At 51.2% G+C, this 26,981-nt stretch overlaps 11 protein-coding genes across 11 annotated transcripts; 4 read left to right on the plus strand and 7 right to left on the minus strand.

Annotated features, from left to right (window-relative positions):
* Positions 1 to 33: 33 nt before the first annotated feature.
* On the plus strand, positions 34 to 1,086 carry BJX67DRAFT_359898 (uncharacterized protein). The gene is made up of 3 exons (XM_071029718.1): positions 34 to 303; positions 372 to 683; positions 739 to 1,086. The coding sequence occupies exons 1-3, from the start codon at positions 181 to 183 to the stop codon at positions 766 to 768; spliced, it is 465 nt and encodes a 154-aa protein (XP_070883862.1). The 5' UTR covers positions 34 to 180; the 3' UTR covers positions 769 to 1,086.
* Positions 1,087 to 1,456: 370 nt separating this feature from the next.
* On the plus strand, positions 1,457 to 5,748 carry BJX67DRAFT_383302 (C2 domain protein; the record flags this gene model as incomplete). Its single annotated transcript, XM_071033431.1, has 5 exons — positions 1,457 to 3,399; positions 3,454 to 3,639; positions 3,693 to 4,161; positions 4,221 to 4,805; positions 4,855 to 5,748. 5 exons carry the CDS (start codon positions 1,457 to 1,459, stop codon positions 5,746 to 5,748), a joined length of 4,077 nt encoding a protein of 1,358 aa, XP_070883863.1.
* Positions 5,749 to 6,876: 1,128 nt separating this feature from the next.
* On the minus strand, positions 6,877 to 7,542 carry BJX67DRAFT_383303 (Endoribonuclease L-PSP/chorismate mutase-like protein; the record flags this gene model as incomplete). The annotated part of the gene is made up of 4 exons (XM_071033432.1): positions 6,877 to 7,023; positions 7,111 to 7,284; positions 7,395 to 7,408; positions 7,500 to 7,542. The coding sequence occupies 4 exons, from the start codon at positions 7,540 to 7,542 to the stop codon at positions 6,877 to 6,879; spliced, it is 378 nt and encodes a 125-aa protein (XP_070883864.1).
* A 198-nt stretch (positions 7,543 to 7,740) lies between these two features.
* On the minus strand, positions 7,741 to 9,982 carry BJX67DRAFT_194768 (uncharacterized protein). The gene is made up of 3 exons (XM_071025386.1): positions 9,609 to 9,982; positions 8,253 to 9,535; positions 7,741 to 8,188 (listed from the first exon to the last, which is right to left on the minus strand). The coding sequence occupies exons 1-3, from the start codon at positions 9,673 to 9,675 to the stop codon at positions 7,856 to 7,858; spliced, it is 1,683 nt and encodes a 560-aa protein (XP_070883865.1). The 5' UTR covers positions 9,676 to 9,982; the 3' UTR covers positions 7,741 to 7,855.
* A 1-nt stretch (position 9,983) lies between these two features.
* Positions 9,984 to 12,126, minus strand: BJX67DRAFT_194767 (uncharacterized protein). The gene is made up of 2 exons (XM_071025385.1): positions 11,768 to 12,126; positions 9,984 to 11,579 (listed from the first exon to the last, which is right to left on the minus strand). The coding sequence occupies exons 1-2, from the start codon at positions 11,912 to 11,914 to the stop codon at positions 10,284 to 10,286; spliced, it is 1,443 nt and encodes a 480-aa protein (XP_070883866.1). The 5' UTR covers positions 11,915 to 12,126; the 3' UTR covers positions 9,984 to 10,283.
* A 2,054-nt stretch (positions 12,127 to 14,180) lies between these two features.
* BJX67DRAFT_383305 (adenine phosphoribosyltransferase APT1) lies at positions 14,181 to 14,881 on the plus strand (the record flags this gene model as incomplete). Its single annotated transcript, XM_071033433.1, has 2 exons — positions 14,181 to 14,670; positions 14,727 to 14,881. 2 exons carry the CDS (start codon positions 14,181 to 14,183, stop codon positions 14,879 to 14,881), a joined length of 645 nt encoding a protein of 214 aa, XP_070883867.1.
* On the minus strand, positions 14,724 to 16,191 carry BJX67DRAFT_194991 (gamma-glutamylcyclotransferase family protein). The gene has a single exon (XM_071025388.1). It carries the CDS (start codon positions 16,056 to 16,058, stop codon positions 15,270 to 15,272), a length of 789 nt encoding a protein of 262 aa, XP_070883868.1. The 5' UTR covers positions 16,059 to 16,191; the 3' UTR covers positions 14,724 to 15,269.
* A 134-nt stretch (positions 16,192 to 16,325) lies between these two features.
* On the minus strand, positions 16,326 to 19,753 carry BJX67DRAFT_383307 (glycoside hydrolase family 47 protein; the record flags this gene model as incomplete). The annotated part of the gene is made up of 4 exons (XM_071033434.1): positions 16,326 to 18,542; positions 18,603 to 19,153; positions 19,215 to 19,585; positions 19,653 to 19,753. The coding sequence occupies 4 exons, from the start codon at positions 19,751 to 19,753 to the stop codon at positions 16,326 to 16,328; spliced, it is 3,240 nt and encodes a 1,079-aa protein (XP_070883869.1).
* Positions 19,754 to 20,691: 938 nt separating this feature from the next.
* Positions 20,692 to 21,134, minus strand: BJX67DRAFT_383308 (uncharacterized protein; the record flags this gene model as incomplete). The annotated part of the gene is made up of 2 exons (XM_071033435.1): positions 20,692 to 20,804; positions 20,855 to 21,134. The coding sequence occupies 2 exons, from the start codon at positions 21,132 to 21,134 to the stop codon at positions 20,692 to 20,694; spliced, it is 393 nt and encodes a 130-aa protein (XP_070883870.1).
* A 506-nt stretch (positions 21,135 to 21,640) lies between these two features.
* BJX67DRAFT_359928 (WD40 repeat domain-containing protein) lies at positions 21,641 to 23,790 on the minus strand. The gene is made up of 5 exons (XM_071029719.1): positions 23,506 to 23,790; positions 23,399 to 23,444; positions 23,266 to 23,346; positions 22,453 to 23,208; positions 21,641 to 22,400 (listed from the first exon to the last, which is right to left on the minus strand). The coding sequence occupies exons 1-5, from the start codon at positions 23,650 to 23,652 to the stop codon at positions 22,348 to 22,350; spliced, it is 1,083 nt and encodes a 360-aa protein (XP_070883871.1). The 5' UTR covers positions 23,653 to 23,790; the 3' UTR covers positions 21,641 to 22,347.
* Positions 23,791 to 23,896: 106 nt separating this feature from the next.
* Positions 23,897 to 25,085, plus strand: BJX67DRAFT_359935 (TRAPP complex core subunit BET3). The gene is made up of 5 exons (XM_071029720.1): positions 23,897 to 24,025; positions 24,082 to 24,090; positions 24,191 to 24,410; positions 24,470 to 24,661; positions 24,719 to 25,085. Exons 1-5 carry the CDS (start codon positions 23,988 to 23,990, stop codon positions 24,836 to 24,838), a joined length of 579 nt encoding a protein of 192 aa, XP_070883872.1. The 5' UTR covers positions 23,897 to 23,987; the 3' UTR covers positions 24,839 to 25,085.
* The last annotated feature ends 1,896 nt before the right edge of the window (positions 25,086 to 26,981 follow it).

Below are 26,981 nucleotides of genomic sequence, written 5' to 3' on the forward strand. Positions count from 1 at the left end.
AGTTTCTCCGAATCCCGCCATCGTCACTCACAACTTCATCCCATAGCAAGTTGAGTCTTTCCTTCCCCAACTCCCGTTGCGAGACGACGCCCAATTCACAGCAGCATAATTGTTAGTTATTTTTGGGGCTCGCTTTATTCACACCCTCCTGGCGTTTTCCATGCTAACTTTGGTCCACAGATGCTGGCCCAACGCATTTTCGCGCGGCGCCTGCCTCAGGTTGCCCTTCGCTCGACTGTTCCCCGCGCCTCATTTTCACAATTTCGTGCTCTGAAGTCAGCTGAAGTCGATGATCCTTTGCAGGTATGATACACTTAACCAACAACTTCATGGTTTCGTTCTCAATTGACGCAATGGACTCGTCTGCGAAGAATGGTGGTTACCAGAACCCTCCTCGGGTAAAGCGTCAGTTCAGAGACCCCTACGGCGATTGGTGGGACAAGCAAGAGAGACGAAACTTTGGTGAACCGGTCCACGAGGAGAATGAAGTCCTAGGCGTGTTCAGCCCCGAGCAATATACCCACGTTACCGCCCGCAAGGGTCTCTTCCACCTTGGCATTTTCGTCGCAACCTTCCTGGGGTTCTGTGGTGGCGTGAGCTTCTACTACCCCGACAAGCCTAGCACTCCTAGGACATACCCCGATGGCTTAGAGAAGGAGCTCGGTGGGCCCAATGCTCTTCTGGTTTGTTGCGACCCCTTGGCAGTTTGATTTCCTCAGTTACTGACTTTTCGTCTAGGCCCGTAAGTCCGGTGAAGAGTCCTGGTGATCTTGTTTGTTCCATGTGTAAATAAATACAATGCGATTTTTTAGGCGTCCATCGACGACTATCTGGTTATCCATAACAACCTGGAAGCCCCTCATATTGGCGCTCGTGCAGCTGGTATGTCTCCCACATCGGGGAAAAAAGGTCGGCGATAAGCTACGGAGGAACGGGCAAACTGTAGAATGAGAGGAATAAAGGCAAACTGAGGGGATGTCGTGATTGTTATCAGTGTACTATCTCATAAGCCAAGTGATAGTCATAGAGGTCTTTGTGAGATGTAAAATTATTATTCGACGCAACAAATCTATTTGCTCTGTTAAACTAAACTCTCCTTCCCAAAAGCGTGACTCTAGAGCTCTGAGTCTGCGGTGCCTCCGCCAGTGTATTTTTCTGACTGGGGGTTGAGGATCTCTTTTTGTTTCAGGCTCTCTCACCTTCAATGATCTTCCACAACAACATCCCCCCTTTCTTCCTCACCTCATCTCCCTCCGACCCGCTCGACTGTTTCCCCCATAATATACAATTCCCCGTTCTCCTCTCAGAAGTGTCAGGCAGGAGAGGAACAACACCATCATAGCTATTCCACCTGGCTGCGCAAGCTGGTGGTCTGCACCACGACTTCTCACATGGTCCCGCACTCCGCCGCCCCTCGCCCCCAACGTCGAACCATCCAGATACCGAATAGTCCCCCATGTCTACAGCATCTTCCCAAAGCCGAGGCGTAAACCGACGGATAAACAGTATCCAAAACGAAAACTGCCATTCCCGCAACATCTCGCTGTCTCGTCGACGCACAGTGAGCTCGTCGATCGCCTACTCCTACGCCCTCCGGACAGCTTACCTTGCCCATCTTCTGCATCCGCGTGCACGCCGCGTACAGAATGCGCCAGCTTCCCAACAGAGGCCCAAGCGGGCATCACCCTCATTTCAGGACCTCATGAGCGATTTCTCCTTAATTCGAGATTCTAAGAGCTCTAGATTCCCCCACGGTTTCATAGCTGAACTCGAAAAGCGACTCACAGGAATTCTGATGGGAAAAGAAAGGAGAAAGGAATACCAGGATGCGCTTGTCGTTAGGACATTTGCTGCATTCCTGAACGCTTTGAAGGACCAGTCGTTTAAGAAGCGGATGGAGAAGGACCGGCGGGCGGAGGACCTCGTTCTTATCTTCTACTCTAACGCGACCAAGGAGCTGAGCAAGGGTAAAGAGCCAGACGACGACAGCTGGAGGCTCATGGTGGATAGGCACGTCGCACTCTTTGTTCGCCTTTTTGCGCTTATTTTGAAAAGCAATGACTGGGCAAGAGACCGACCAGAGCTCGCAAATCGATTGGCAGTCCTAGAATCCAAGCTCCTTTCCCAAGACCAAGACCTGGTACCCACCACCGGCCCGTCAACCATCGAAGTCGTAGCACCGTTGAGTTATGACGTGAAGGATATGCCCCTTGTGCAGCACGTGGCGAAGGTATTTCGGTTGGAATTATCTCAAGTGCAGGCTGACATTGATAATCACCGGGGAGTGTGGACTGAACGGGCAGCTCTTCAGGATCTTAAGACTTATCAGACCCACTTGAGCCTCAAGACGGGAAAGTCGCTCTCCGTGGATGATTTCGAAGATGAGGAGGCCTACGAATCCTGGAAAAAGAGCGAAGGACCGGACCTGTCACAGATGATGCTCGCCATTATGCAGTCAAACCCTGAGCTCGCCAAGAGCACTCCTGGTGGTGCACTTCCTCAGTTCAGCGCAAGTGCAGCCGACCACCACCAAGGTGATTCGAATCATGCAGACTTGTCGCGAACGAGTACAGGCCGACCGATATCGTACGTGATCGACCAGCCCGTCGATATAGGCTCACTATCGTTGAACAATGACGAGTCGGAAGAATCCGATACGTACACGTTCATACCGCCGGACCCGAGGTCAGTATATGGTGCCATTCTAGCTCAAGCCCTGAGTCATGACTTGAAAGACCGTGACCTCGAGGCTACCCAAGCTACGTCGGAAGTGCCATCTATCAAGTTGCTCTCCAAACAATCAACTGAGATATTGAACGAGATCTGCCTCCGCTGGAGAGTTCCATCGTATTCAAGGTTAGTCCTTTTTCTGGACGTCGTACGATCAAAATTCGTGGATAATGAAATCGACCTCGATACATTGGATTCAGCCTTTACGTTTGTTAAGGAGATGCCTCCGTCGGATGGCAAGAAACGCAACAGCTTTGTTTCGTCAGTCCTCTTTGACAGGCACAAGTGGACAGTGCATGACAAACTGTTGATGCGGCAAATACTTTCTTCACTTCATGAAGCCATTCTGCGGGAATTATATGACGTTATGATGGATTGCTATGAGACCAAATATCGTAAAATTGGTCCAGTTATGTACGTTTTGGACAATCATATCCGACTCGACCCAGATTATTCTGAGGATACCAACGATATCGACCGCTTCCGTTCATATGTTCAGGAAGGTCTCGCACAGAAAGCAACTGAAAAGTACCAGAGCATTCTGGGTCAAACCGTCCCAGTCGAGCCGGGGGACTGGGAGTTGGAGCATGTCATTCAGCTTTGCGATGAGATCACAAAACATTCAGAGAAAATCCGCAAGCGCTACCGGAACAACCCAGAGATTATGGGGTATGAACGCTTAAGCTTCTCTGCACAAAGTCTACTCGCTAACATATTCACCAGGGTCAACCCCCACGAGATTCTCGTAGCGAATACCTATCAGATTTTTGCTGAGGATATTCACCAGCTGATAGTCCGAATCATTGAGCAGGAGAAAGTGAGAGGGGAAGATATCGAGATTCTAGATGCTTTCCATCTCTACAAGCAACTGACCGGTGTCCGCGAACTTTTCGCGAATGCACTACCCGAGTATGGCTCTTGCAAATACCCGGATACAATTCCTACTAACTGGTCTGTTCTAGCGCTGCATTCCCCTTCCATATCGAGGACGTGTTGGAACGTTTTGTCTGGAAGTGGATAGACCTAACTGACCAAAAGGTCATGGAATGGGTCGAGCAAGCACTCAAGCAAGACAGTTTCACAATCCAGAGCAGCAACTCGGTGGAGGCAGCCCCCGAAGACGCCAGGCACAGTGTATCGGTGATAGATGTATTTCGCTCCTTCAACCAAGTCATAGAACAGATTACAGAACTCAAGTGGGAGGATGAGTTCCAGTACGCGAAGTTCATGACGGCGTTGTCGAAATCCATCGGCAGGGGTGTCGCGAGGTACTGCGAAGCTGTAGAGCAAATGTTCGCCAAAGAGATGGACAGGCTCTCTCCCGATCAGGAGGCAGCCCTAAATCAGACAACGCAGGAAAAGTTCATGCAGTTCGCGAAGGAAGCATGGGCCAACAAAGAGAAGATTGAACCATTCCAGTTCTTCCCCCAGGTGAGACTGTTGAGAAAGTGTAATGTTCGCATTATCGCATGGCTAACTTTTATAATTAGTCACTAGTCAAGTTAAACAACGTTGAATACGCTCTTAGTCAACTCGACAGACTTGAGCGTGAGGTCAACGTTGATGGTTGTGCTGAGGTGATTAACCGGCATAGCCCCCCTCAGCTTCAGAAAATTCGCAAATCAAGAACGTATGTATTTACGGTCAAGGTCGTAGAAGCGGAAGACCTGAAGGCATGCGATATGAATGGAGGCAGCGACCCATATGTCGTTTTAGCGGACGAGTACCAGAAGCGGATCGCAAAGACACGTATTATCTACAATAATCTCAACCCCCGATGGGATGATACGGTTGACATCACAACCCAAGGCCCCCTCAATATCATTGCCACTATTTGGGACTGGGATGCAGTTGGCGATCATGACTATGTTGGCCGTACTTCCATCAAACTCGACCCCGTCCATTTCAGTGATTTCTTGCCGAGGGAGTTTTGGCTGGACCTGGATACGCAAGGAAGGTTGTTACTTCGCGTGAGTATGGAAGGGGAACGTGATGATATCCAATTCTATTTTGGCAAGGCATTCCGGACTTTGAAGCGGACAGAGAGAGATATGACTCGGAAGATCACGGAAAAGGTATGTTATCGGCCATGCCGCTGTAGCTCTGTCACTAACATGGGCGTAGCTTACTTCGTATATCAACCATTGTTTGTCTCGACGTACGCTGAGGTCATTGTTATCCCGGGGTCTTAGCATGTCAACCGTGTCCAATTTCCTGAACCGGAGCCGCGCTCAGCAAACTGCCGTTGCACCTTCGAGTGCCGATGTTGAGAACGCCCTGACTCCCCTGTTTGATTATTTCAACGACAACTTTGCAATCATGGATAAGACTCTCACACCCGAAGCCATGAAAATGGTCATGGCACGCCTTTGGAAAGAGGTACTAGCCACGATTGAGAGCTTACTTGTGCCTCCTCTCTCAGATAAGCCATCGCATCAGAAACCTCTTACGATGCAGGAAGTTGAGATTGTCTCACGCTGGCTCGTACTTCTTCTCAACTTCTTCCATGCGCCCGACGAAGAAACGGGTGAAGCTAATGGCGTGTCTATCGATATTTTGAAGTCGCCAAAATATCATGAGATCCAGAGTCTGAACTTCTTTTACTTTGAGCCTACTGATAACCTCATCCGCACATCGGAACGGATGGCATCGGCGACGATCTCTCGACAGCAAGCCAGCAGGAACCGTATCTCTGCACCACCTCATCCGGGCCTCGGAGGAGCACCCAGCGTTCTCGGTGTCCCAGGCGGACGTCGGGCCAAGAGTGTCATGCACTCGCGTAACCTGGGTACAATGAGAAAGGCCAAGGCGGAGAAGTGGCGTGAGGCGCAGGCTGACCCGAACGATGACATGATTTTGCGGATTCTCCGCATGCGACCCGAAGCGGCCGGGTATCTACGTGACCGCAGTCGCCAGAAGGAGCGGCTTGCTGCGGCCGCGGCCGCGGATGCCATTGTCAAGCAAAGTCTCATGGCAGGTGCCGGAGGACGGATGGCGGGTACATTGGGACGTCGATGAATGCTCTTCAGGGCTCATTTCTTTTGCCCCCATTTTATGCCTTTTCTTTTCCCATGTACAGCATCGATACCAACTGATGATTTGCAAGTCCAAGTTGCGATTCTTGTTATTACTGATTTGAGCTTGCTAGGTGAATCACACATAATGATAATCTTTATTCAGCCACCATGAGTCGAGAGGTTGGTAAAGCCTCTGGGGTATTCATTCGTAAAGCAACAGACGAGTTGAAGAAGTACACAAGAGCCCATTCATACGATCACGCCCAAACGCCGTGGCTGAGCGGCAGGAGGATTCTGAGAGAGCAAACGGTCACATTTCAGCCATGGTCACAAGTTCTCGTGCCCAGGTTTCGTTGCGGCGGGAATAAGTTAAGAAAGAAAAAAGAAAGCAAACCTGCTTGCTGGTCCGACCATATGGGAGAGGGAAGGGGTCGGACGAAAAAAAAAAGAGTAATAAGAATCGAATCTGGACAGCGGAACCTGGGGGCTCTCCAATGCAAATAGAGAGTCTTACCCCTTAACCATGCGCCCGAGATCCATCCATTGCTTATCTATCTTCCCTCTCGTCATACAAGCCAAGAATCATTGAAGGGGTGGTTATTAAACAATAAACTTGTCGACAGAGATTTCTGAACAGAACGCCGGGGAATTCTGCCGTCAGCATGAGTCTGGCCGTCACTTTGAACCTCCTTCATGCTCTTTGTAAGTTTGCTTCGGCCGTCCCAGAACCAAGTTTTTGGCAGGCAATCTCAAGAGCAGTGTCCTCTCGTGCTTTACTAGATGCATCGCAATTGTCTCAATCAGGCAGTTAGATAACTAGTTGGTGATCGGATGAGGTTGCGGGCATTGTCTTTCCTCCGCCTGAATATACTAGAGCTTGATAGCAGGAGGGTGAGAGTACGGAAGGGAAAAGGGCGAGGTGGGACTATCTATGAGCGAATAGTAACTGGAGATCCTTTTCAAAGCTCGCGCCTTTTGCTGGGAGATCTAGTTGGAAATGAGGCCGTCAAGGCCTGTACTAGCTATCACTTCCAGTGCCAATTTCGTAGACCGCCAGATTGTGGCTGTAGCTCTCGTCAGTGTTTTCTCTGGTTCACCGACACTGGTATATACTAGGACCAGTCAAGGCTCATGCCAAAGCAGTACACTCAATCTCAACAGGAACACCCTTAGGCAGTTGCTTCACCGCAACACAAGACCGCGCTGGCTTGTGAACGAAAAACTTCTCGTACTGCTCGTTCATCTCCGCAAAGTTGGCCATGTCATCGAGGAAGACCTGCCCGTGTAACCGAGCCGTCAGTTCTGCTCATGCCCAAATGGAACGTGCACGTTGTGCCTCATGAAAAGAAAAGAGAAAACGTACATTAACTCGAATGATCTTCTCGACGGATGAACCTGCAGCGTCAAGGATCGCTTTGATGTTGTCACAGCAAGCCTGGGTCTTCATCTTGATGTCTCCCTCAACGAGATTGCCGTTCTTGTCGGCGGGGATCTGGCCGGAGAGGAAGATCTGGCCGTTTGCTTTGACGGCTTGGGACTGTGGTCATTGGTGCCATTGCATTAGCATTTTGTACGTGGCCGTGCTTGGAGACACTGTGCGGGGTATGGTGGCAGGAACTGGGATGGTAGCAATGGGGTGGAACGCACATAAGGGCCGACAGCTAGTAAAAGGTTCAGTTAGCTTTGTTCGTATATTGGAATTGAAATGAATTGACCGTCTGGTTTATTTCTTGGGAGTGTTTGGGGACATACGGGGACAAGCGCCGGCGGAGAAGACAGTGGTGAGGTCGGACATTGTGGCCTTTTGGATTGACAATTGGATGCGAGACAGAGGGCAAGGACGGATTGCAGACGTGGAAAGAGGACGAGGGGTAAATAACAGGCGGGATGGATTTCTCAGAAATGTCATCGGGCGTGTGGAAGACTTTTGAAGGTTGTATTCCGCGGGAAAGTCGAAGGGGAGTTTTGGGAGGTCGAGCAGGGTCACACCCCCACATCCTCTTCCTCCCTCAACGGCTGTTCCCAAGACACGGGGCGGTATCAAAATCAAAAGGCGGAAGCATCTATTCTAGTTCTACATACGATTGCGAACAATGGTTTGAGTGAGGCTACAGTTTAGGTCCTTGAGCCTCCTTCTTCGCCAGATCACGCAGCTCCCGACGCAGGATCTTTCCACTCGGACTCTTGGGGATGGCCTGGAGGTACACGACGCCGCCACGGAGCTGCTTGTAGTGTGCCAGATGGTCCTTAACGAAGTCCTTGACCTGACCCTCGCTGATCTTCGTTGCGTCTGCGACGATGTATGCCCGGGGGACCTCGTTTCCGGAGCCATCAGGGGCTGGGACACCAATGACAGCTGCGTCGAAGATGAGAGGGTGTGATATGAGATGAGCCTCGAGTTCGGCTGGAGCCACTTGGAGGCCCTTGTATTTGATGAGTTCCTGTCTTTGTCAGCCATCGTCCTCTTGAAGCGGGTGCTTTGGGTCGCTCTGGCTGGGTAACTACCTTCTTTCGGTCAACGATATAGAAAAGTCCATTACGGCGGATGCCAATATCTCCAGACTTGAACCAACCATCTTCGGTAAAAGCATCCTTGGTAGCTTGCGGGTTCCCAAAGTACCCCTTAGTCACGACCGGTCCCTTGACGAGGAACTCACCCTCCTTGCCCTCCTCCACATCCTTGCCGGCTTCGTCGACGATTCGCAGACGCATGTTCGGGAAGAGGCGGCTAACACTGCCGGTAAGGTCTTCGGTGTCCCAGTGCATACCCGTGGTACTGCCGGTTGTCTCACTCAGACCCCAAGTTTGGTTAATCAGACAGCCGAGCTTCTTCTGCGCCTTGGTCTGCAAATCTGCACCCATGGGAGCAGCACCAGAGTAAGCACGGCGCAATGTCTTGAACTGGTCCGTCACGAGCGGGCTGAGCGAGATCAGCAGGTAGATTGGAGGCACAGTGAAGAAGAAGGTGATCTCAAGCTTCTTGTTGTACTCGAGGAACTTGGCGAAGTCGAACTTCTCCATCCAGAAGACAGTGCCACCCGCAGCAGCAGGGTTGACGAAGTAACCTTGGCATCCGGCAACATGGGCAGTGGGAAGGTGTGCCAGCGTGCGATATGGGTATTCGAATTTGGGATCTGTCTGTCGCTTTTGCGCCACATACTCTTGATCATAATAAACTGGGATCAGTGCTTCGGTGACCATATTCGTGTGCGAGACGTTCACGCCCTTCGGCACCCCTGTGGTTCCGCTGCTGTACAAGAGACAGATTAGCGAATCCTCAAGCTTCTTGGAGTCCGTAATGCGCTCCCAATCCAACACCTCCGACGGCTTCAATCCATCCAGGTAGTTCTGTCCCGTGGCGGCATTCAGAAGGGCGCGTTCATGACCAGCACTCCGCAGAATAAGCACGCGGTTCTCGGGGATTCCAGCACCCTTAGCTGCCTTCAACACGACATCCTTAGACTCAGGGCCCGAGATAGCCAACCGGCTACCTCCCTGACGGATCTGTCTTTCTAGCTCAGCGGGCGTAGCAGTCGACGAAGCGGCGCTCCAGACCCCACCAGCGCCTACCACACCGTAGAAGACAGCTGGGAGAAGAACCTGCCCTCCCGAAACGCCGACAACAACATCCTTCCCGGTTCCTTGACTTCCAACACCGAAATGATGGCGCAGGATATATGCGATTTGGCGCGTGAGAAGTCGCGTCTGAGCTTTGGTGATGGCATTCGAGGGATCCGCCGCCTCAGCGTGGAGAATTGTACTCTCTTTGCTCCCAGGAATGGGTGATTCTACGCTCAGGCTTATCAGTCACGAACACTCAAACCCAAATGCAACAAGAACACCAGGGACAAAGAAGCCTACCGAAAAGCAGTGTCAATAGATCAACGCTCGGAAAGTCATAATCCTTGTCGGGGAGATACACCACCATCTTGTCAATATCTCTGTGCTTTCCTCTACAGTATGTGGGTAGTACTCAATGGAGCTCGATTAGCTGGTGTTGCACACGGGACTCTGTGACAAGAGCACAACAGCAGAAGCAAGGTGGAGGGGACAGAACGTCGGCACCGCACTTAAGAGTATTGTTTATTTTAAGGAGTTCCTCGATCCTTGCTTCTTCCGATAGATTCGTGGATGGTCCCCAACGGCACGACGGTATCCCGTCACGCCAAACCCGAGGTTTCTCGGCTGCGGAGAACACATGCGGGGTTGCAAAGTGTTCCCACCCAGGCTTGGAAAAAGCGAAGGAGGCGCTGAAGGATCCAAACAGCCGGGATTGAGTAAGCCCGAGTCCGCTGTATTCCCATTCGACGCTGTATTCTGAGCACGGCCAGCTGAAGCTCCCAACTCGGGGGAGGCTGTCTGTTTAGGAATTTAAACACATGTGAAACTGAATGCAGTAAAAGACAATGGCGTTTTATATATATACAGTAGTCCTGGATCCTTGCTACTGAAGGAAAATGCCAAACCGCCCTGTCCCAGCGTGGATTATCATGAGACCCATGATCAGGCCAGCGTTGGCCCAAGAATGGAGAGGTATCATGATTGATTTACCCCAAGGTTCGCGAGCTGCTGCATGAATGTAGCAGTCTGCTTGGGAGAGTATCCAAAGAAGACAGGTCCATTGAACACGACGTGAGCCGGTAAATCCTTGGGCGGAGCGTCCGCTCCCCCTTCATCCCCAGTATCCGCTGCATCACCAGCGATTCCAACTGGCTCTTCGTCACGAACCGCCGCCGTTACTGTGGCTGGACGATCTGGTGGAGGCACAGCCGCCCCGTGACCGAAGGGGCAGCGGCCGGCCTTGCGTGCGTTGGTCTCGACTCCATGTATTGCAGGGAAATTCGTCGGCTTGTCAGCAGTGGAATTACGAGCAGACGGAGAACTCGCGGCGGATTCAGGGGCTGGAGGTGGAGTGATAGGGACATGTATACCCCAGGGTCGGCTCGGTGATTCACCCACGCGAACTTCTCGCATAGGACGGTCGAAATGGCCGGTCCGATCTTCGTCATTCTCGTTTGCACCGGCCTCTTCCTTGGGTGTATCAAGCTCGGTGTCCAATTCCGATTTCAGTTTGACCTCCTCTGCCCATTTCTCAACGCGTCCAACAGAGGAACTGGCGGTACGTGTGCCTTGATCTGGGAGGAATACTTGGTGCTTTTCTGACAAGCCTCGAATCATGTTAGTGAGGTCGCCGTATTTTGCGTCCATTTGTCGAGAGCTGCCCGAATGCTGCTTAACACATATCGCATGACTTCTCGGGATCTCGTGCTTGTGCCGCTCAACATAGTCGGCGATCTCTTCCGGGCTATGTTGGTCTAGGAACCTAATAGGGCATCGTGAAGCAGGGCAGCGAACGCTCGAGGAGCGCGCAGAACACGATCGACCATCCAACTGTTCCTCTTTGATGGGATCTAAACGCTGGTAGCCGCAAGTGTCGCCATTCTGAGCCGGCAGTGCAGTCTCGACCAAGTTGACCCCGTTTTCAAAGGTAACATTGCTAGACTCCGTGAAAGGGCATCGCAAACTTCCGCGTGTGCCCTTGGTCGTGAAGTCTCTCTCTAACGAACCGGCTCTTGTTGCAACCACACCCGCAGACGAAATACCGTCGTTACGGTCAAGTAAGGATTTATACAGCCCAACGCCATCATTTATAGCGGAAAGGCCCGAGTCTCCTACGTTTCCAGACTCTGCAAGATCTTTCACTACATCCAAAGCATTTAAGGTTTGTTTTCGGGGGGAGTCAAATTCCAGGCGTCGATCGACGATCTTCTCCGAGACGACCTTGGAATGTGAATCGGGACCTCCGGGGAATCTGCTTGCTAGCTTGAGATACTTTGCGAGGTTAGCAAAAATCAACCAAGAAATTGCGAGGATAGCAAGAGGTATAATGTCTCATCAGATAATACATGATATGTCCGTCACCGTCCGTGGACTCCTGATCTAGAGCTAATCAAGTTCTCTCATCACATGAGACGTCGCCACACTGCTTAGCGAGGGATGGGAAAGTGGGGGGAAATTACCTCATGTTGGGCATATTCCAGCCTTTGCTGAAGGAGTTTCTCTCTTGAGTTAAGTTGCTGCGCGGTAAGTAGCAGAGCTTCAAAAGCTCGGGCCAAAGTTTTCAGCTGCTCGTCCGACCGTGAGTCTGGGAGAGGAGCAGGAGACATCTTGCAAGAGAGGCAGTGAGGTTACGAAGCAGAAGTAGATACATCTACTAGAGATGGCAGAGACTTCTGCCCGAAGCAGAAGCTTAAGGGGAAAAGCATGAACAAAGCCGTCAAACGACGGGGCGAGGAGAGAAGCCGGAACAGGATTGCAAGCTCTGAGGTGCTTTTCTGAGCCTTAAATGTAAGCGAGTGGCCCGTGCATTCACGTGATTTTGTTTCCTCAAAGCATATCAAGTAGTTTGGGTTGGCGTTACTTATGACCCCAAATGAAATATCGGGTATCCTATTCTACGAATTCCGACAGGATCTTTTCACTCTGTTTCTGGAGTAAGCCCTCACATCGCCAAATGTCGCCAGTCCTTCCTTAGGTCGACTCCCTCTGCCGTCAATCTACACCACCCTGCCTCACGCCAAAGTTCCCAATCGCCAAACGCGCTCCTCGACAAAACTAGTTTAAATCTGGGGCAACTTGGGGCTTGAAAGAAGATTTCAAAATCGTGGCTTACGCCATTTAACTTCCTATGATCGGCGGGTTGTGTTGCACTGTATACTTGTCCATCACATCATTTGTCTTTTGGTTAGTAGAAAGTTCGTGATCCGGCACACGCCTTCGCAATGAGCGAGTACTGAGCGTAGAAAGCTCAAACTTTGCACAACCCCCCAAACCGGGACGTCCGTTTCCATTCCAAAACGAGGTAGAAGGGTCATGAGTGCTTTGGTGGGTTTCATTTCGACGTTCTATGTATGTATCCATTCGCCTATAAATAACGTCAACTACGGCGGCGGCTTATCAGGGACGTTGAGCCCCGGCCATCGAGCCTTCCTCAGCCGCCTGTCCAGCACGAACCTTGGGAGACTTTTACGCACTGATCCATTTGAACGTGGGTCGTCCCACGTATGTATCTCGAGTTGAGTATTCACAAAACGAGGGGGCAGAAGTTGGGCAGAGACCAGCGCGCATGCGAGCAATGGACGTACCTTTCGCCCAGCTACGGCATGCGACTGCTAGCTCCTGATATTAAGTTCGGTTACAACGCTCAGACGTCGCGGTTCCGCATCCAAACGAAGAAACGGTGCTCAGGCATTTTAATTATGCAGACAACCTGGGTAGCCAGGTAACTAGACAAATGACGTACATCCGTCTAGATTGAGCCCGCATATCCGGTGAGTCTGCGGCGGTTCTCGACCCCACCAGTCGAATCGGCGAAATATTCTTTCCTGTGTTTGACTCACGGCCATTGGATCTAGACCCTCTCACAGAAGAAGATCGTTGAGTAAGCGCAGAAGGAGATCCTTTGGACGGCCAATGTAAAGCAACAACGACACTGACGTTCAGGGAGCCGAATTGGTCAAGAGGTTTATCCCACGCTGGGCTGGGGACCGCAGCGTACTGGCCAATACGAAGGGCACGATATTGCACCCCTCAGCCCATCGTCTTAGCACGTACTAAATTATTAGTTCGGGCTGCGATGTCCCTTGTCGATGGGGAAGTCGGAAATTCCTTCTCGACGAGTCGAACGCATCTCATCGACTGTGATTTGAAACATGGCGCAAGGCTGCGGTAGGCATCCCAAGAGCGATTTTGCTTGAAATGCAAACGACATGAGACAAGTGGCGGGCAGCGAGAGGGAGAATTCTCCGCTCGGAGAAGAGTGATTCGCACCATTTCACCTTGCATTGACGATCGGTTGTGGTGTCATTGATCCACAGGCGGAAGGTGGATGGAGTTGTATCTGCAGACTATAGTCATAGGGACGACTAAGGAAGTTATTTGACCGCTAACCCTCGAGGGTTTGAAGCAGAAATACCAACCGGAGGGGGGGCAATTATGTCGAGTAACGATTACAGCAGCAGGAGTTGAGGGTGGAGGGAAGAGCGGATTCTCGACTCGATTGCGAGTCTCTCCTCGAGTATGAGACAAGACAATTACTTGACAGGAATGATCCGGTATTTGGGGTGAATGACATGAGGTGGAATTGAATTGGGGATTGATTGAATGGATCATGAATATTGATCTCTAATACTCTAATATCAGACGAAGAAAACCAGGCGACTTGGTGTAGACCTGGCATGTTCTCGGCGTATGACCGCGTGTCAAGTTTCAGCGATGGCTTTTTTTTTTTCTTTTTCCCCCCTCCGTGTCAACTTTTTGCTTATCACTCAACGCTACAGTATTTCTACCTTTGCAAATCTTCCCACCCCTCACCTATTTTCTTTCTTTCTTTTCTTCTCCTTCCCCTCCTTCCCTTCTTCTTCTTCTTTCATCATGTCCCTCCAGCCCTCGTCTACCTCCCCCGATGCCGCCACCACCACCCAAGTCGCCGGACACCCCTCCTCCGATCCCTCCCGCACCGCCGAACTCGCCAGTCTTAAGGTAAAGCTGCGCGCTGCCCTACGCCAGTTCCCCGACTTCCCGTCTCCAGGCATCCTCTTCGAAGATATCCTCCCTATTTTCGCCGACCACACTCTGCACGAAGCCCTCATCCGCTGCCTCGAGCTCCACGTCCTCGAAGTACACGCTAATCAAAAGCCCGATGTTATCGTCGGCCTGGAGGCCCGAGGCTTCCTTATCGGCCCCAGCCTCGCCCTGAGACTCGGCGCCAGCTTCGTCCCTGTCCGCAAGCAGGGCAAACTGCCCGGCCCATGTGAAACACAGGCCTATGACAAGGAGTACGGCCAGGACTTTTTCCAAATGCAGTCCGATGCTATCAAACCAGGTCAGAAGGTGATTGTCGTGGACGATATCATTGCAACTGGTGCGTCTCCTGTACATCCGTATCTTACAAGATCTAACGTCTTTTCCTCGTTTCAGGCGGCTCAGCGTATGCGGCGGGAGAACTTATCAAGAAAATGGGCGGGAGCATAATAAGTTTCCTTTTCATGCTCGAACTGGAATTCCTCAAGGGACGGGACAAACTACCTGCTCCGGTTTACACTCTTCTTTCTGGCCAAGAGGTGAAAGCTTAATACCCTCGATTTCTTAACGATTTTCACGCATATTATTTCTCTACCCTCACGAAGCCCACCACTTTCAAACCAAAAGTATTCGATAATGGCTCCAATCTTGCTCGGCTCGCCACCTTGCCCTATTTAAGACTCGACCGTCTGATCCTGGATGGAACTATGGTTGTGAACTGGACCGCGTCAACGGATAGACAGCATAATTAGACGAATCACGGCCGACGGGCGGCCTGAAGGAGGATGCGATATTTCACCGCATTTTGAGAATCGTTTTTTTTAATCATGATAGAGCGATTGAATACCGAATACTTGTGTATGGCGTAACCCGATTAACTTCCCAGTCAATCTCCTCTAATCCATAGTCATCATTTCGTAAGGAATAAGATCTAGAACTCTACTGCTTGGGAAGGGAAGGCCTCATAACAGCCTCTGCCCAGTCTTCAGGAAATCCTAGCTCCACAGCCTCTCTAATCGCCCTGTTCATCCGCGGGATATACTCATCCTTGGGATCTCCCACTCTGACCCTCAACTCATCAATATAAACCAACACTCTCACCTTCCCACCCACCTCAAAGCCGTTCCGCTCTCTATAGCCTTCATCCAACCACCTCACAATCCTCGCCCCAATATACCACTTATTATACAGCCCATCCCCCTGCTCTGTAGGCCGAATACTACCAGGAACCTCCCCCTCCCCGCCACTCAACGTAGCACACCCATCCACCCCCTCATACCCATCCAAAACCTCCTCATCCTCCCAATCCATCTCATAGAGCACCCCGAACACACCGCCACCGGGCAAACTCGGCGACACAGACTCCGGAACCGCGCTCCCTTCGGTTACTTGCCGTCCCACGCGCAACCCAGGAGGGGGCACGACATTCGCGTATCCGAATTGGCAGATCAGCCAGCGCCAGTCGTCGAGGGCGGCGATTGCGACGGGTGTTGCGGAGAGGCTGGGGTTGTGGATGCAGCGGATACTCATCTGCGTGGGTGAGAGGTTGGAGCCGTATGCGAAGTAGAGGTGTTTTGCGTGCTTTTTTGGGTCGCTTTGCTGGTCATCCTCGTGGTGGTAGTGGTGATCGCCGTGGGTGGGGAGAGCGGATTGTTGCTGTGTTGTTGTGCTCGTTGGGAAGAGGGGTGGGAGAGAGGGGTCTTGGGGTTGGTCTTGGTGGAGGTGCATTTTGTCTTTCTAGACTGGAGGGGTATTGCCAACCAGATCCGTGCTTGTATTCGAGAGGGAAAGCTGTGTGTTTTGAGTGGTAAGAACGCAAAATAGCTCAGAAATATCTCAGAAGCATGGCAAAGAGTGGAGGAGCGGGAGTGGAGTCCGAAGATGATGGCGAAATTCGTGGTTCTATATAAACAGAAAGGTTATGTGGACCAAACCAGACTTCCGATAATCGTTTAGGATCTACGTATAGCTGCATATCGGTGTACTTATAGTCTATCAAACAACATATAAATTACTGATCGGGACCCCCTGCGACCGCATCGAGTACCGTCGTTTAACGCCCACCCCTCTCGCCTGTCGGAGGAGCTCGTACGTCTCTTCACCGCCGCCGACAAGCACCATGCTAAGGAGATGTCGTCGTGGGATTCCTCCAGCTGTCGTCTGTGTTTCGTCTAGCTGCGGGCGCGCCAGGTACGGCTCTGCGAGCGATGCTGCCAGCCCGGGCGCCAGATGCGGTTGGTCCTTCATGTGCTTTTCCTCCTCGTAGGAAACGACGACGACGAGTTTCAGAGAGTTCCGTGATGGCGGGAATGCGGCGATGTTCCGCAGCTTCTGAGAAAAACTACATCCGCCGCGTTTGATAACGAGGACTTGGTGTGATTGGGCGACGTCGCGGAGGATGCGCTGATCGCAGAGATCGCCGGCCATGTAGATGCTGGACCACGGAAGCCGGCTGTGCGATTTGTCACCGGTGAGTGACACTAGGGATACGTCGTCCACATCGGGGAGGGGAGCCGACCCAAGTCCCGTGGCGACTGCGGCTGGGAGAGGAAGCCGAAGGGGGCTGGATGTCCTCGAGGGGAATGGCGTGTAAAGGTGATGAACCTCGTCCCGGAGCAGCGACGAGACAGAGTTGACCAGTGATGATAGAACGTCCTTCATGCTCGAAGTAGGACCATCTACTGCTGCTGCAGCTTTGCCGTCATCCGCGGATGAGTCAACGTTGAAGATTCGTTGCTGTCCTCCGCTTCCAGCCAAAGCAGGTTCTCGACCATCATCAGAATCATTTCGCTGGCTGAAGCTTTCTGGAAGAACATCAACAACAAGGTCAATCATAGTGGTATCCCGAATCCGCGTGAAATTCGGGTCTCCGGGATCCAGGACATCAAACGTGATTTCCCGTAGGAGGTATACCTTCTCATCCTTCCCGAGTGGTACGCCGTTGACGACTTGCACTCGGAATTCGCTGCCCTCTGAATTGACCATTAGGTCACGCGAGGGTGCGTCTCGGACCATGCTCATCCGCAAACCGCCGATGGATTTGACGAGGATGCCGTCCCGGACCCGCTCCAGAACGCCAGGGCCGTGCGCCAGCCCAGGCACAGCCGGAAATGATATGTCCAGTGTCGGACGAACAGACATAAGTGAGCTCGTCGCGTTGAACGGTACTAGCTCTGGCGGTAATGTCCAGGGGAAGAAAGTGTAATTGGTCGGCGAAGTAAGGTCGGCGACTGTAACACCTGCACGATCTTTTGTATGGTCTTCCAAAGGGCCCTCTGGCGGTCCCCGATTCGGCATCAGGTCCAGTCGTGCTAGGTTCGCAGCGTGAAAGACATCGGGGCGGGCGGCAGTCGAGGAGAGGCCGAAAGTCGGGGGTATAGGTGCTGTTGGGCAAACAGATACACTCCACAGATTATGCCTGTCCAACTCTTGCTTTGTGTGTTTTCGATCGGCTGTAAGTGTGCTTTTGGGGACGACTAACGGGTGGCCCTCGGTGGTGAAGATGAACGGCTGATCTAGGTTGTTCAGGGGATGCTCTGGATGATAGAGCAGAAACATGTATTTGGTCGTCTCCCCGAGGAAGAAGCTCTCCATGCGGTCACTCAATTCCCCGTTTCGCACGTCCTGGAGCCCGGCCCAGCCGCATTTGGTCCAGCAACGTCGTTTGATATCCCGCAGCACCATTTCACCAACATGCAAATACCAAGGGTCCTTGGTGGCTTGGTAGAGGTAATAAGTGGATTCGATGAATTCTGGACGACCCCCGTACCAGCCGAGGTTTCCTTCAATGTTCCCTGTAGCGACATTCCATCTTTCAGGAAGCCCGGAGAAACGATTCCACACCGCTGTTGTGAGCAGGTGGATCCCTATAGCCTCATCCAATTCTCCTGCCAACGTCAGAAGACCCGGATAGAAGGCGCTCAGACTGTCAATCCAAAAGGCCCGAGTAGCGCCGGTAAATATATCTCCCTGAACCAGGTGTGGATGCTGATACCCCTCTCCTCGGTAGAGGTGGCGCTTGATTGAGGCGTGCGACTCTTCCCACACTTGCAGAAACGCGTCTGCGGAATTTTCGTACTCGCTCAACGGGTTGAAGTAGTCGTCTAGAGTACGCCACGGACTCGCAAGATCGTACTCTGGACGCTCCCCAGAGGAAAGCAAGATGTAAGACTTGAAAGCATATTCAAAAAAGCTATCAATCCCGGCGCCCACCTAATCAAGTTCGCACTGTTAGTCTCACAAATGCACCGGAATCCGCTTTGGATGACATACGCCAGTGAAAGGGCCGACCCATTCGCCAGACTCTGCGTCGATACCCGCGCCAATCAAGCCAAGGTCGCTTCTTCGATTCCACACTGCCCAAAAGGCCCTCTTCGCCAACTCCTCGTATCGTCCATCTCCGGTGAGTCTACTCAGCACAGTGAATTCCAGTACCAGACTGCCAGCGCCTGCACTGCAGGTCTCTGTAATCTCCGGCGATGAAGCCACGCAATGTTTGCCGTTACAAGAGCCCGGCCAATCAGCATTCAGAGGGGAGTTCGCATAGAAAGGGTGACGGTGCACGCCATGCCGTAGATTAACTCGGGGATAGGGAAGACCGGTGTCGGTATAGAACGCCGGCAGGACGCGATTCGCGAGGTCAACGGCCAGTCGGAGGAGCTGACCATCGTACACGAATCCATTGTCCCATTTGATGCCTTGCCCATGGCCAACGAAGGGTGCCTTATTCCAGGCTTTGGCGTAGGCCGCCGGTGCTGCGAGAGGACTATATCCGGTGATAGGAAGGTCACCGACAGCGAAAAGGTGAGAGCTCAACAGTCCACCTGTAAGTCGCCGTTAGAAACAACACGCATTTGTTGAATCCAGAAAACATGAATTGCGCACCCAACCCTCGAATGACGGTCTCAAAGACCTGGACTTTACTATCTATGTCGAAGCCCCGACTCCTTTCGCCTTGCGCCCCTGGGCCCTCAGATCCATCCCCATAGAGTCTCACAAAGTCCTTTACACCATCTTGAAAGTATCCCCAGGCCTTCTGCCCGTCATCGGGGCTTGATGATAAGATCGCCAGGGTCGACAGGCTATCGATCAAGGTCAGGGAATAGTTCCCCAGAACGTCATTGAGTTCGGCATGGCCCGGGTTATTACGATCGCGATGAAGCGGCCGGCACGAGAGCGGACGCAGTTCGTCTTCCGGAAAGGCGTGTTCGAGGTAGTTTTCGAAACCATGGTAGAACATGTGCTCAGTCTCGGTCCTGGAATCCAGAGACGATAGAGTTAGCTTCATGGTGTCATGCGCGCGGTAGGGCTCGATAAGCTCACCTCAGGTCTCTAATTTGATCCTGCCTCATGGCCTGAGTTGTGGAGAGCCATAGCGACAGGATCAAGACTAAGCCCATCATCCACGCCGAATGGAAAGACATTTGTGAGGTCCCGCATCCTGAGCGCATTACCGCAGAAGGGAACCGACCGCAGACGGCATGGGAGTGCGGCGACGACAATTTCGAGGGGAAAATCCTGTCGTTCCGAATGGCCACTGCTGTTCTTGCTCGAGATTTCCCCGGCTTCGAGGCTCGAGGCGGAAAGGCGAAAGATGTTGATGGAGCAAAAGACCACACGTGAGTCGAGATCTCCGAAGAGCCAGATCTCCCGCTCCAAGGAGGACACTATAAACTGTTACGACAAGGAGTTCGCGTTTCATACCAACCACAAAAGGTTATTCATGATGTTTTCAGCAAGTCTAACAATGCTCAAATTTTGTTCCAGCTCCAGAGAAGAAGGGTGAGTTTTGCAAACAATGTCTATGTCTTTGCTGACACCAAATAACTCCCAATATGTGCCAAAACGTAAAAATATTACGGAGTGCAGTGACTTTCTAATCGACAGAAAGTGAAGAGCCTTTGCCATTGCACAGTCATTACCGTCGCGAGCAGTCGCTGAATTATCGCAGCTGTGGCTCAACTAACTGCATTGTCGACACCTTTGTCAGACACATAGCTTGGAGGTGGCGGTTCATGGCTTTCGCCAGTTGCACCCCCCTCGAGCATTACAACCCTCGCCGGGGCAGGCCGTTGACTATCGACCCGTTGCCAGTAGAGAAGGTCTGGTTTGAGCCTCTACATATGTATTAACGGTGTGATCATATCTCCTGTAAGGGACATCGTCAACTTACCAAACTGCTTTTCCAGACGCCATACGCTGGCGGCGGAACTCCAACGTTCACGCAAACAGCCCCATGGTTTTCACAAAACGCTCCTCATCCCCCACCATAGTAAATTGAATAGGCCGGTTCGGCTGAGCATAGTGAGAAACCCCTGCTAGGCTCAGCTGCAGTACGTGGTTGGTAGCGGAACCCGGAAACTCATCGACGGATCAGAGAATAGCACCATAAGACACCAAGAAGCAGGAGTACGAAGATCAGTACAATAAAAGTCCAACGGCCCCCAATAGCGCCAACGACCACGAACACAAGGTCTAGACAATGTTAGCACGATTAGATAGGCCATCGTACGGTGCTGTCTTACAGACGGCGAGGTCGATAAGGAGAAGGATTGTAGACAGAATCAGTTCGTACAGCCGAGTCCGAATAATCCTATCTTTTATCATCAAGCCGCAAGACCGCGCACGGCCATGGCTAGACGTTCCAGGCTGTCGTATAATCCGTACGTTTTCGCCCGGAGGGCCGTTCGACGGCGCATCATTATGTTCCGCGCCGCGTCCTGTCGGAAGTCGGGCTCCATCAGGGGGAAAATATAAGTGTATTGAAGGTGCAAGAGGGTTCTGAACGACGTGATGCGGCGACATCGGTCCACTTTGAGGAGTTCGCAGGTGAGCAATGATGACGGACTATCTGGGGTGGTTCTTCGTCAATCACCTATTCATTCGAGCTAGAGAGGGTCTGGATAGTGACAACCGCTCTGAGGTGGCAGAGCACCGAATATTGCACCTGTGTCTGCGTACTCACAACTGCGACGAATTCGAAATGTGCTGGGAATCCAGCCTCAGAAGCTCTTTGGAGAAGGCGCGCCGTGGTACCCGGAAAGCATACCCGGGGAAGCTGCCATCGAATAGGAAATGATATTCTGAGGATAGGTAGTAAGTGCTAGTTGATGAGGATATGGCGCGCGGTCGCTTTTTCGAGGAAATACTTGGCTGTGGCCATCCCCATGGCTCAGTATGCATGGGCTTAGCAGCAGAATTGAAGTTCCTGCTTTCGTGAGAATCTACACAATGGAGTGTACAGCGTTGGGAAATCAACAATGAAACCAGCTTGAGATTAGCACGGTGATTAGAAGAAGACAGGGAAAATATGCATTTAATCCAGTGTATTAATAAAATTGGAAGCCGCTTCTGTTGCTACCTGTTCATACTTGGGACGTTAGAGCGATAATGACTGGAATAATAGAATAGAGGGCCCGTTGTAACGAGCTTGCGAGCATATGTTAAGGGATTGATAAATGATAGGTAGTGCAACGATACACTTTTAACACTGCAGAATGGGTCCGGATGGGCAAAAATCAAGGGAACTGCGGTTACGGGGCTGTTATTCTGAGTAGTTCACGAGAAGTGACCAGACACCCCTTATTATAATTCCGGGATTTCGGCTGCACATGCTTTTTAATAAGTCAAAAAAGGAGATCACACATACAGATCTGAAGTTCTTGTCGTAATAAGACAGTTTGAAGAATCGAGTCTCTGCTCGGCACATGAAACCCCAGACCGGTAATAGTATTGGGCCCGTTTCCGGCTTTGCGCAGGCCAATCTGCAGGAAGAGTATCGGCAAGCACAAAGTCCCACTCTCGGGGGGAAATCTTTGTTCCTCGATAGTCGATACACGCCTTTTTTTTGGGTCCGACAAAACATCCGTCGAATCGAATTTCATACCCAGTGCCAGTGTCCACGCAACTAGCTTGATTCTGCCGTTCAATCCCGTTTAACATCAGAAGTAAAACGCGTTTGGTAGATTCCGGGTAGCCCATCGTGAGGTCATCGACAAACCATTCTAAATTGGCGTCGTTATTTCCCGAGTTCGCCCAGCATTAGTGTCCGGTCTGACGACGCAGAAACAACTAGTGCTAAACTTAGTACGGCATCGTTCAAGATAGCGGTAGTTGAACTTACGGATGGGCTCATTGTTTGGCGTAAATCGCACATCATTAACTGTGCCTTTGTGACCAGGGAGCTTGTATAGGAGCTTTCCTGTCTTAAAGTCCCACACAACAACACTTCTATCGCCGCTCCCCGCCGCAATCCTATCACCGGCCGAATTCCAGCTCGCTCTGATAAGATTCTTTTCCAGGCCGACAGGAGCACCATCATATGTTCGAATGTGCCGATTCGTCGGGGCGAAAGGCCGGATATCCCACGTCCGTACTGTCGAATCAAAAGAGTTGGACAAAAGAGTTTGCGAATCCGGCGAAACCTCAAGAGACGTGATGGTATCCGTGTGTCCAGCCATGGAGTAAACGACGGCTTTCTTTCGGATATCCCAGACCTGGATGGTATTGTTAATTCCTCCGCTGAATATCTCATTTCCGGCCTCTGAGAGCGCAACAGCTGTAATAGGCAGCTCTGTTTCCAAGTAGTCTAGCGTCTCTTTCTGTCGTGGGTCCCAGATCCCTATTGTGCCGTCATCACTCGCGCTAACTAGCATCTCTTGGCCCCTCTTGCTGGTCCCGAGACAATTGATGACTTCTTCGTGTCCCACATAGCGCCGTATCCTCTGGCCCGACTCTAGGTCCCAGCTCGCAAGGGTCATATCAGCTGATGCGGAGAATATTGTTCTGGAGTCTCGAGACCATTGTAGGTCAAGAACCGCGCCTTTGTGACCAGATAGAACGCCATAATTTTCGCATTGCCCGTACGTATTCCAAAGCACTAATCCTCACCCATATTAGTCAGTGCCGCGAATATCCTTCGATTTTTTCGACGTACATATAGACCGATCCATTGAACCTGATGCGATGTGCTGCGCGGTAGGGTCGAATCGCGCGATGAAGACTTCGCCAGAATGGCCTAGTTCCCTATCTTAGTATAGGTAAGTTGCTAAGTAGATCTCCAAACTTGCCCGTTAGCTCCATAATCGGGGCTTCAAGTCCACTGGTTCGGGGGACCTGAGATCGATGTCAGACACGGCCCTTGGCTCCTCCATTGATTTTTGGAAGATACACATACTGTTTGTACAAGAGCACCATTCTGAGACGAGCCTTTGACAACTGCTTTATTATCATTGAGGGTCCCGTCAGACTTCTTTCGCTTCACAACCAGTTGGTTGGACGATCCAAAGGCTGCCTGTGCCGGCCGTTTTTCACCCGACATCATTCAAGGAGGAACGCAACTGGAAGTAAAAAGGACGAGGAAATATATCAACAATACGATATAGAAACCAAGAAGGCTAACTGTTTCGCCGGAGTATGTGTTCAAATCGCCAAAAGAAAGCGGCTGCGTGGAAACAGGGGCCTTTTGCGCAATGTCTTGATTTTGGAAACGTTAGCCGCGGTAGACGCTAGCCAGCCAGTTAAGCGCCCAAAGCTCCGCCTTCCGACCCGGGATTCGCGGGGTTTCGTGCATTTACTGAGACTTCATATGCTTCGGGGACATTCCCTTCGCGTGGAATTGAACTAAAGTCTTGGGTCCTCCAACCAAGAGTATACAAAATGTCATCGTCAACGAAAGTCTCAAGAATAGGGGAAGAGTGAGTCCTCAAACACGTGAGGGTTAATTGAACAGCCTACTAATACACCAAAGTAGACTCTGGAAGTCAGTAAGCTGAACGCCACCGCCTTTCATAACCAATTTACGGAAATCGCGAGCTACTATCGAATGAAAGCACTGCTAACTCGTACTCCGTCATTTCCAGAACGAAGATCGATAAGGTTAATGCAGAGCTGGTAACGTTAACATACGGAACAATTGTCGCGCAATTATGCCAGGACTACGATGGGAATTATCACGAAGTCAACAAACAATTGGAGAAGATGGGATACAACATTGGGATGCGGCTCATCGAGGACTTTCTGGCTAAATCGAACGTGGGTCGATGCGCCAACTTCCGCGAGACTGCGGACATGATTGCGAAGGTATGATATAGCAAACACAGGATACAGTTGATCCGGCGAGAGATACTGAGAAGGACTAGGTTGGATTCAAGATATTTCTGAACATCGCTCCGACGGTGACGAATTGGACCAGCGACAATAACCAATTTTCCCTTGTCTTCGATGAAAATCCACTGGCCGATTTTGTTGAACTGCCAGACGATGGAAGAGCACAAGATGAGCTGTGGTTCTCAAATATTCTGTGTGGCGTTCTCCGAGGTTCGCTAGAGATGGTGAGGACGGTGACTACTGCTCGCCTCGTACCACAGTGCTAAGTGTCTGGTATCTAGGTGCAAATGCAGATCGAGGCTCATTTTGTTAGCGATGTGCTCCGCGGTGACGATACCACAGAAATGCGGGTATCACTGGTCAGGTATATCGAGGACGAGATGCCGCCAGAGGAAGATTGAGAACAATGTCTATTTTCAGGTAATTCGAGGTGTCTGGGGTTTGGAATCCTGTGATCTCGGTCTTCTCTACGCTTTTGGAGTCGTAACTGAGCATTGTGGAGCGACGCCCCGCTAATGTGTGGACTGGCAATAGCGCGGTGTCCAGTCATCCGGGCTGTCCTGATCTCGCTCTCCAGATAGAATATGGTCAATAATACATCAGGATGCTGAACTTGTATCACGTAGTCCACTACCTATCTCAAGGTATTGCACAAGTATGATTTTTCTAATTGGATACCACACCGGACCTGTGAGGTATCCGATCTCATTAGATAGCCTCCGTTATTCTCTCTAATGTCTCTCATTCAATAGAGGGTACCTCACGGATCAATAACCTAATTTAAGTTAAATCCACCCATCCGCTTCGCCATAGTTTGGTGTGGAAATATACTTTGGAGTATCTGGAACTCGAGATTCGTCTTGGCGGGGGAGGGATGAGTGAGTATCTCTGGGGTAATCTAATACAAAACCCTTGTAGGATAGTACCTGGTTCACCCACTGGGGGTTATATAGGGCTGAGCAATTTTATAGAGAGGGAATTCAGTGACAGAGACCGATAGGGTCTCTTCGTATCAGGCTCGATTTCGAAGAGGATGACCTGTGACATTGGCCCAATCGCGGTTAGTATGCGAGGTGGGAGACGGCTTATTATGTGATGATATTCCGGTTGTTCAATTCAGCTTCATCTGTCAGGAGCAGTGAAAAATAGGAAGATGCATGGAGTTGTGACGAGTAGCCACGTGATACGCTAAACCTCAAGTCGGCCAGACATATCATGCTGTGCTGGGAACTACGCACCGATAGAGACCCTGTGTGTAACAACAACTGATGCATCGACTCTCATCAATTCAGATCAGTTTCTTCCATCTCTCTTTTCTCATTAAATAAAGAGAATTCTCTTTCATTCTTGTCTGTACATTGGTTTATGGGCTTGTACCTATTTGGCTGGGGGGAATCGAATCTGTCCTCAATCATCGAACACCTTTCCGGCAGCGAGAGACAGAGCCCGCCTTGATCACCTTTTCTCCCAACCCCCAAGTCCGAATCGCTGCACTCTCCAATACGACCTCCTAATCAACGTTCTTCGAGGATAATACTTGAGATTCCAACGATAGTAGGTTCATATTTCTTTTGTACCCTGCTCCTCACTCCTCACTCCCTTTCCGTCAGCGTTTTTTCTGCACCTTGTTTCATCTTTCGACGCCTCTGGGCTTCATGCTCAGATCTACGCTTGGCGACCGCAACTCCCAGCCCTCCCGCCTTGTTCCGGGCAGGATAATCCGCGCCGAGCAAGCGATTCCCGCCCAGCAGAAAGGAAGAGGGAATTGAGACCAGCCCAAGTGGAAAGTCCAAAGTCCCAAGTCAGTCTGATCTTGACTTATCCTCCCTCCTCATGAACTGGGACTGATATCCACATCCCATCCGTCTCCTCCTCCTCTTGCTCCTCTCGCTTCGCCTCTTCTGCCCTCTCCCCTTCTATTCCCCCCTACCACTGCCTCTCAGATCCACCTGTATATCTCATCTCGCCGGTCGCCTTCAACTTCCTCCACCCACCGCCCCCCCCTCTCTGGCTTGGTCTTCGCCAGAAGGCACCATCACTTCTCTTTTTGTATTCCACGGGAGCGCTCTGATTATTATCATCCTCATATTTTCTCTCGCTTTTTATACTCTCTGCATGTTATCGCGACTATTATCTCGTCTCCTCTTTTCTAAACGACGCCTTTCCTCCGTACGCTTCTCGTCTTTTAGTCGCTAATCGCCTCCTGCAAATCCACAGCCTTTTCACACCTTCGATCTCTTCGGCTGAGGTCCTATAGCAGATGTTATAGCAGCCCTCTCCGACTCGTCAGGCCTTCCCCTCCTTTACACCAACCATACCAACCTCCGAATCCAGTTCATCCCGATTCGGAGTGGAATCTGCAGAACGCGAACTATTTGTTGGCTATATGTACACTTGCTCTTGAGCGTGCAAAGGCATATCCTTGTTTCGCCGTATCTCGCATCTTCTTTGACTCTTCTTAACTCACCTCCGGGGATCTCTCCTTACGTTATCCGAACTTGCGATTCACCTTTTCGCGGTGGTGAACTTTCTCACTTCAAGTCT

This window comes from Aspergillus lucknowensis, assembly GCF_044049455.1.
Source record: "Aspergillus lucknowensis strain CBS 449.75 chromosome Unknown BJX67scaffold_36, whole genome shotgun sequence".
NCBI classification, from domain to species: Eukaryota; Fungi; Ascomycota; class Eurotiomycetes; order Eurotiales; family Aspergillaceae; genus Aspergillus; species Aspergillus lucknowensis.

What these genes read in the sequence shown, in the direction of transcription:
- BJX67DRAFT_359898 (XM_071029718.1), top strand. Translation starts at nt 181, where the DNA reads ATGCTGGCCCAACGCATTTTCGCGCGGCGCCTGCCTCAGGTTGCCCTT. An exon ending in AAGTCGATGATCCTTTGCAG is followed by an intron (nt 304 to 371) that starts GTATGATACACT and finishes TCGTCTGCGAAG; the next exon opens with AATGGTGGTTACCAGAACCC. An exon ending in GTGGGCCCAATGCTCTTCTG is followed by an intron (nt 684 to 738) that starts GTTTGTTGCGAC and finishes CTTTTCGTCTAG; the next exon opens with GCCCGTAAGTCCGGTGAAGA.
- BJX67DRAFT_194768 (XM_071025386.1), bottom strand. Translation starts at nt 9,675, where the DNA reads ATGGTGGTGTATCTCCCCGACAAGGATTATGACTTTCCGAGCGTTGAT. An exon ending in TCTATTGACACTGCTTTTCG is followed by an intron (nt 9,536 to 9,608) that starts GTAGGCTTCTTT and finishes GCCTGAGCGTAG; the next exon opens with AATCACCCATTCCTGGGAGC. An exon ending in ATATCGTTGACCGAAAGAAG is followed by an intron (nt 8,189 to 8,252) that starts GTAGTTACCCAG and finishes TGACAAAGACAG; the next exon opens with GAACTCATCAAATACAAGGG.
- BJX67DRAFT_194767 (XM_071025385.1), bottom strand. Translation starts at nt 11,914, where the DNA reads ATGTCTCCTGCTCCTCTCCCAGACTCACGGTCGGACGAGCAGCTGAAA. An exon ending in TGGAATATGCCCAACATGAG is followed by an intron (nt 11,580 to 11,767) that starts GTAATTTCCCCC and finishes AACCTCGCAAAG; the next exon opens with TATCTCAAGCTAGCAAGCAG.
- BJX67DRAFT_194991 (XM_071025388.1), bottom strand. Translation starts at nt 16,058, where the DNA reads ATGCACCTCCACCAAGACCAACCCCAAGACCCCTCTCTCCCACCCCTC.
- BJX67DRAFT_359928 (XM_071029719.1), bottom strand. Translation starts at nt 23,652, where the DNA reads ATGATGTCGGGTGAAAAACGGCCGGCACAGGCAGCCTTTGGATCGTCC. An exon ending in ATGGTGCTCTTGTACAAACA is followed by an intron (nt 23,445 to 23,505) that starts GTATGTGTATCT and finishes CATCGATCTCAG; the next exon opens with GTCCCCCGAACCAGTGGACT. An exon ending in CCCGATTATGGAGCTAACGG is followed by an intron (nt 23,347 to 23,398) that starts GCAAGTTTGGAG and finishes ATAGGGAACTAG; the next exon opens with GCCATTCTGGCGAAGTCTTC.
- BJX67DRAFT_359935 (XM_071029720.1), top strand. Translation starts at nt 23,988, where the DNA reads ATGTCATCGTCAACGAAAGTCTCAAGAATAGGGGAAGA. An exon ending in CTGCGGACATGATTGCGAAG is followed by an intron (nt 24,411 to 24,469) that starts GTATGATATAGC and finishes GAGAAGGACTAG; the next exon opens with GTTGGATTCAAGATATTTCT. An exon ending in TCCGAGGTTCGCTAGAGATG is followed by an intron (nt 24,662 to 24,718) that starts GTGAGGACGGTG and finishes TCTGGTATCTAG; the next exon opens with GTGCAAATGCAGATCGAGGC.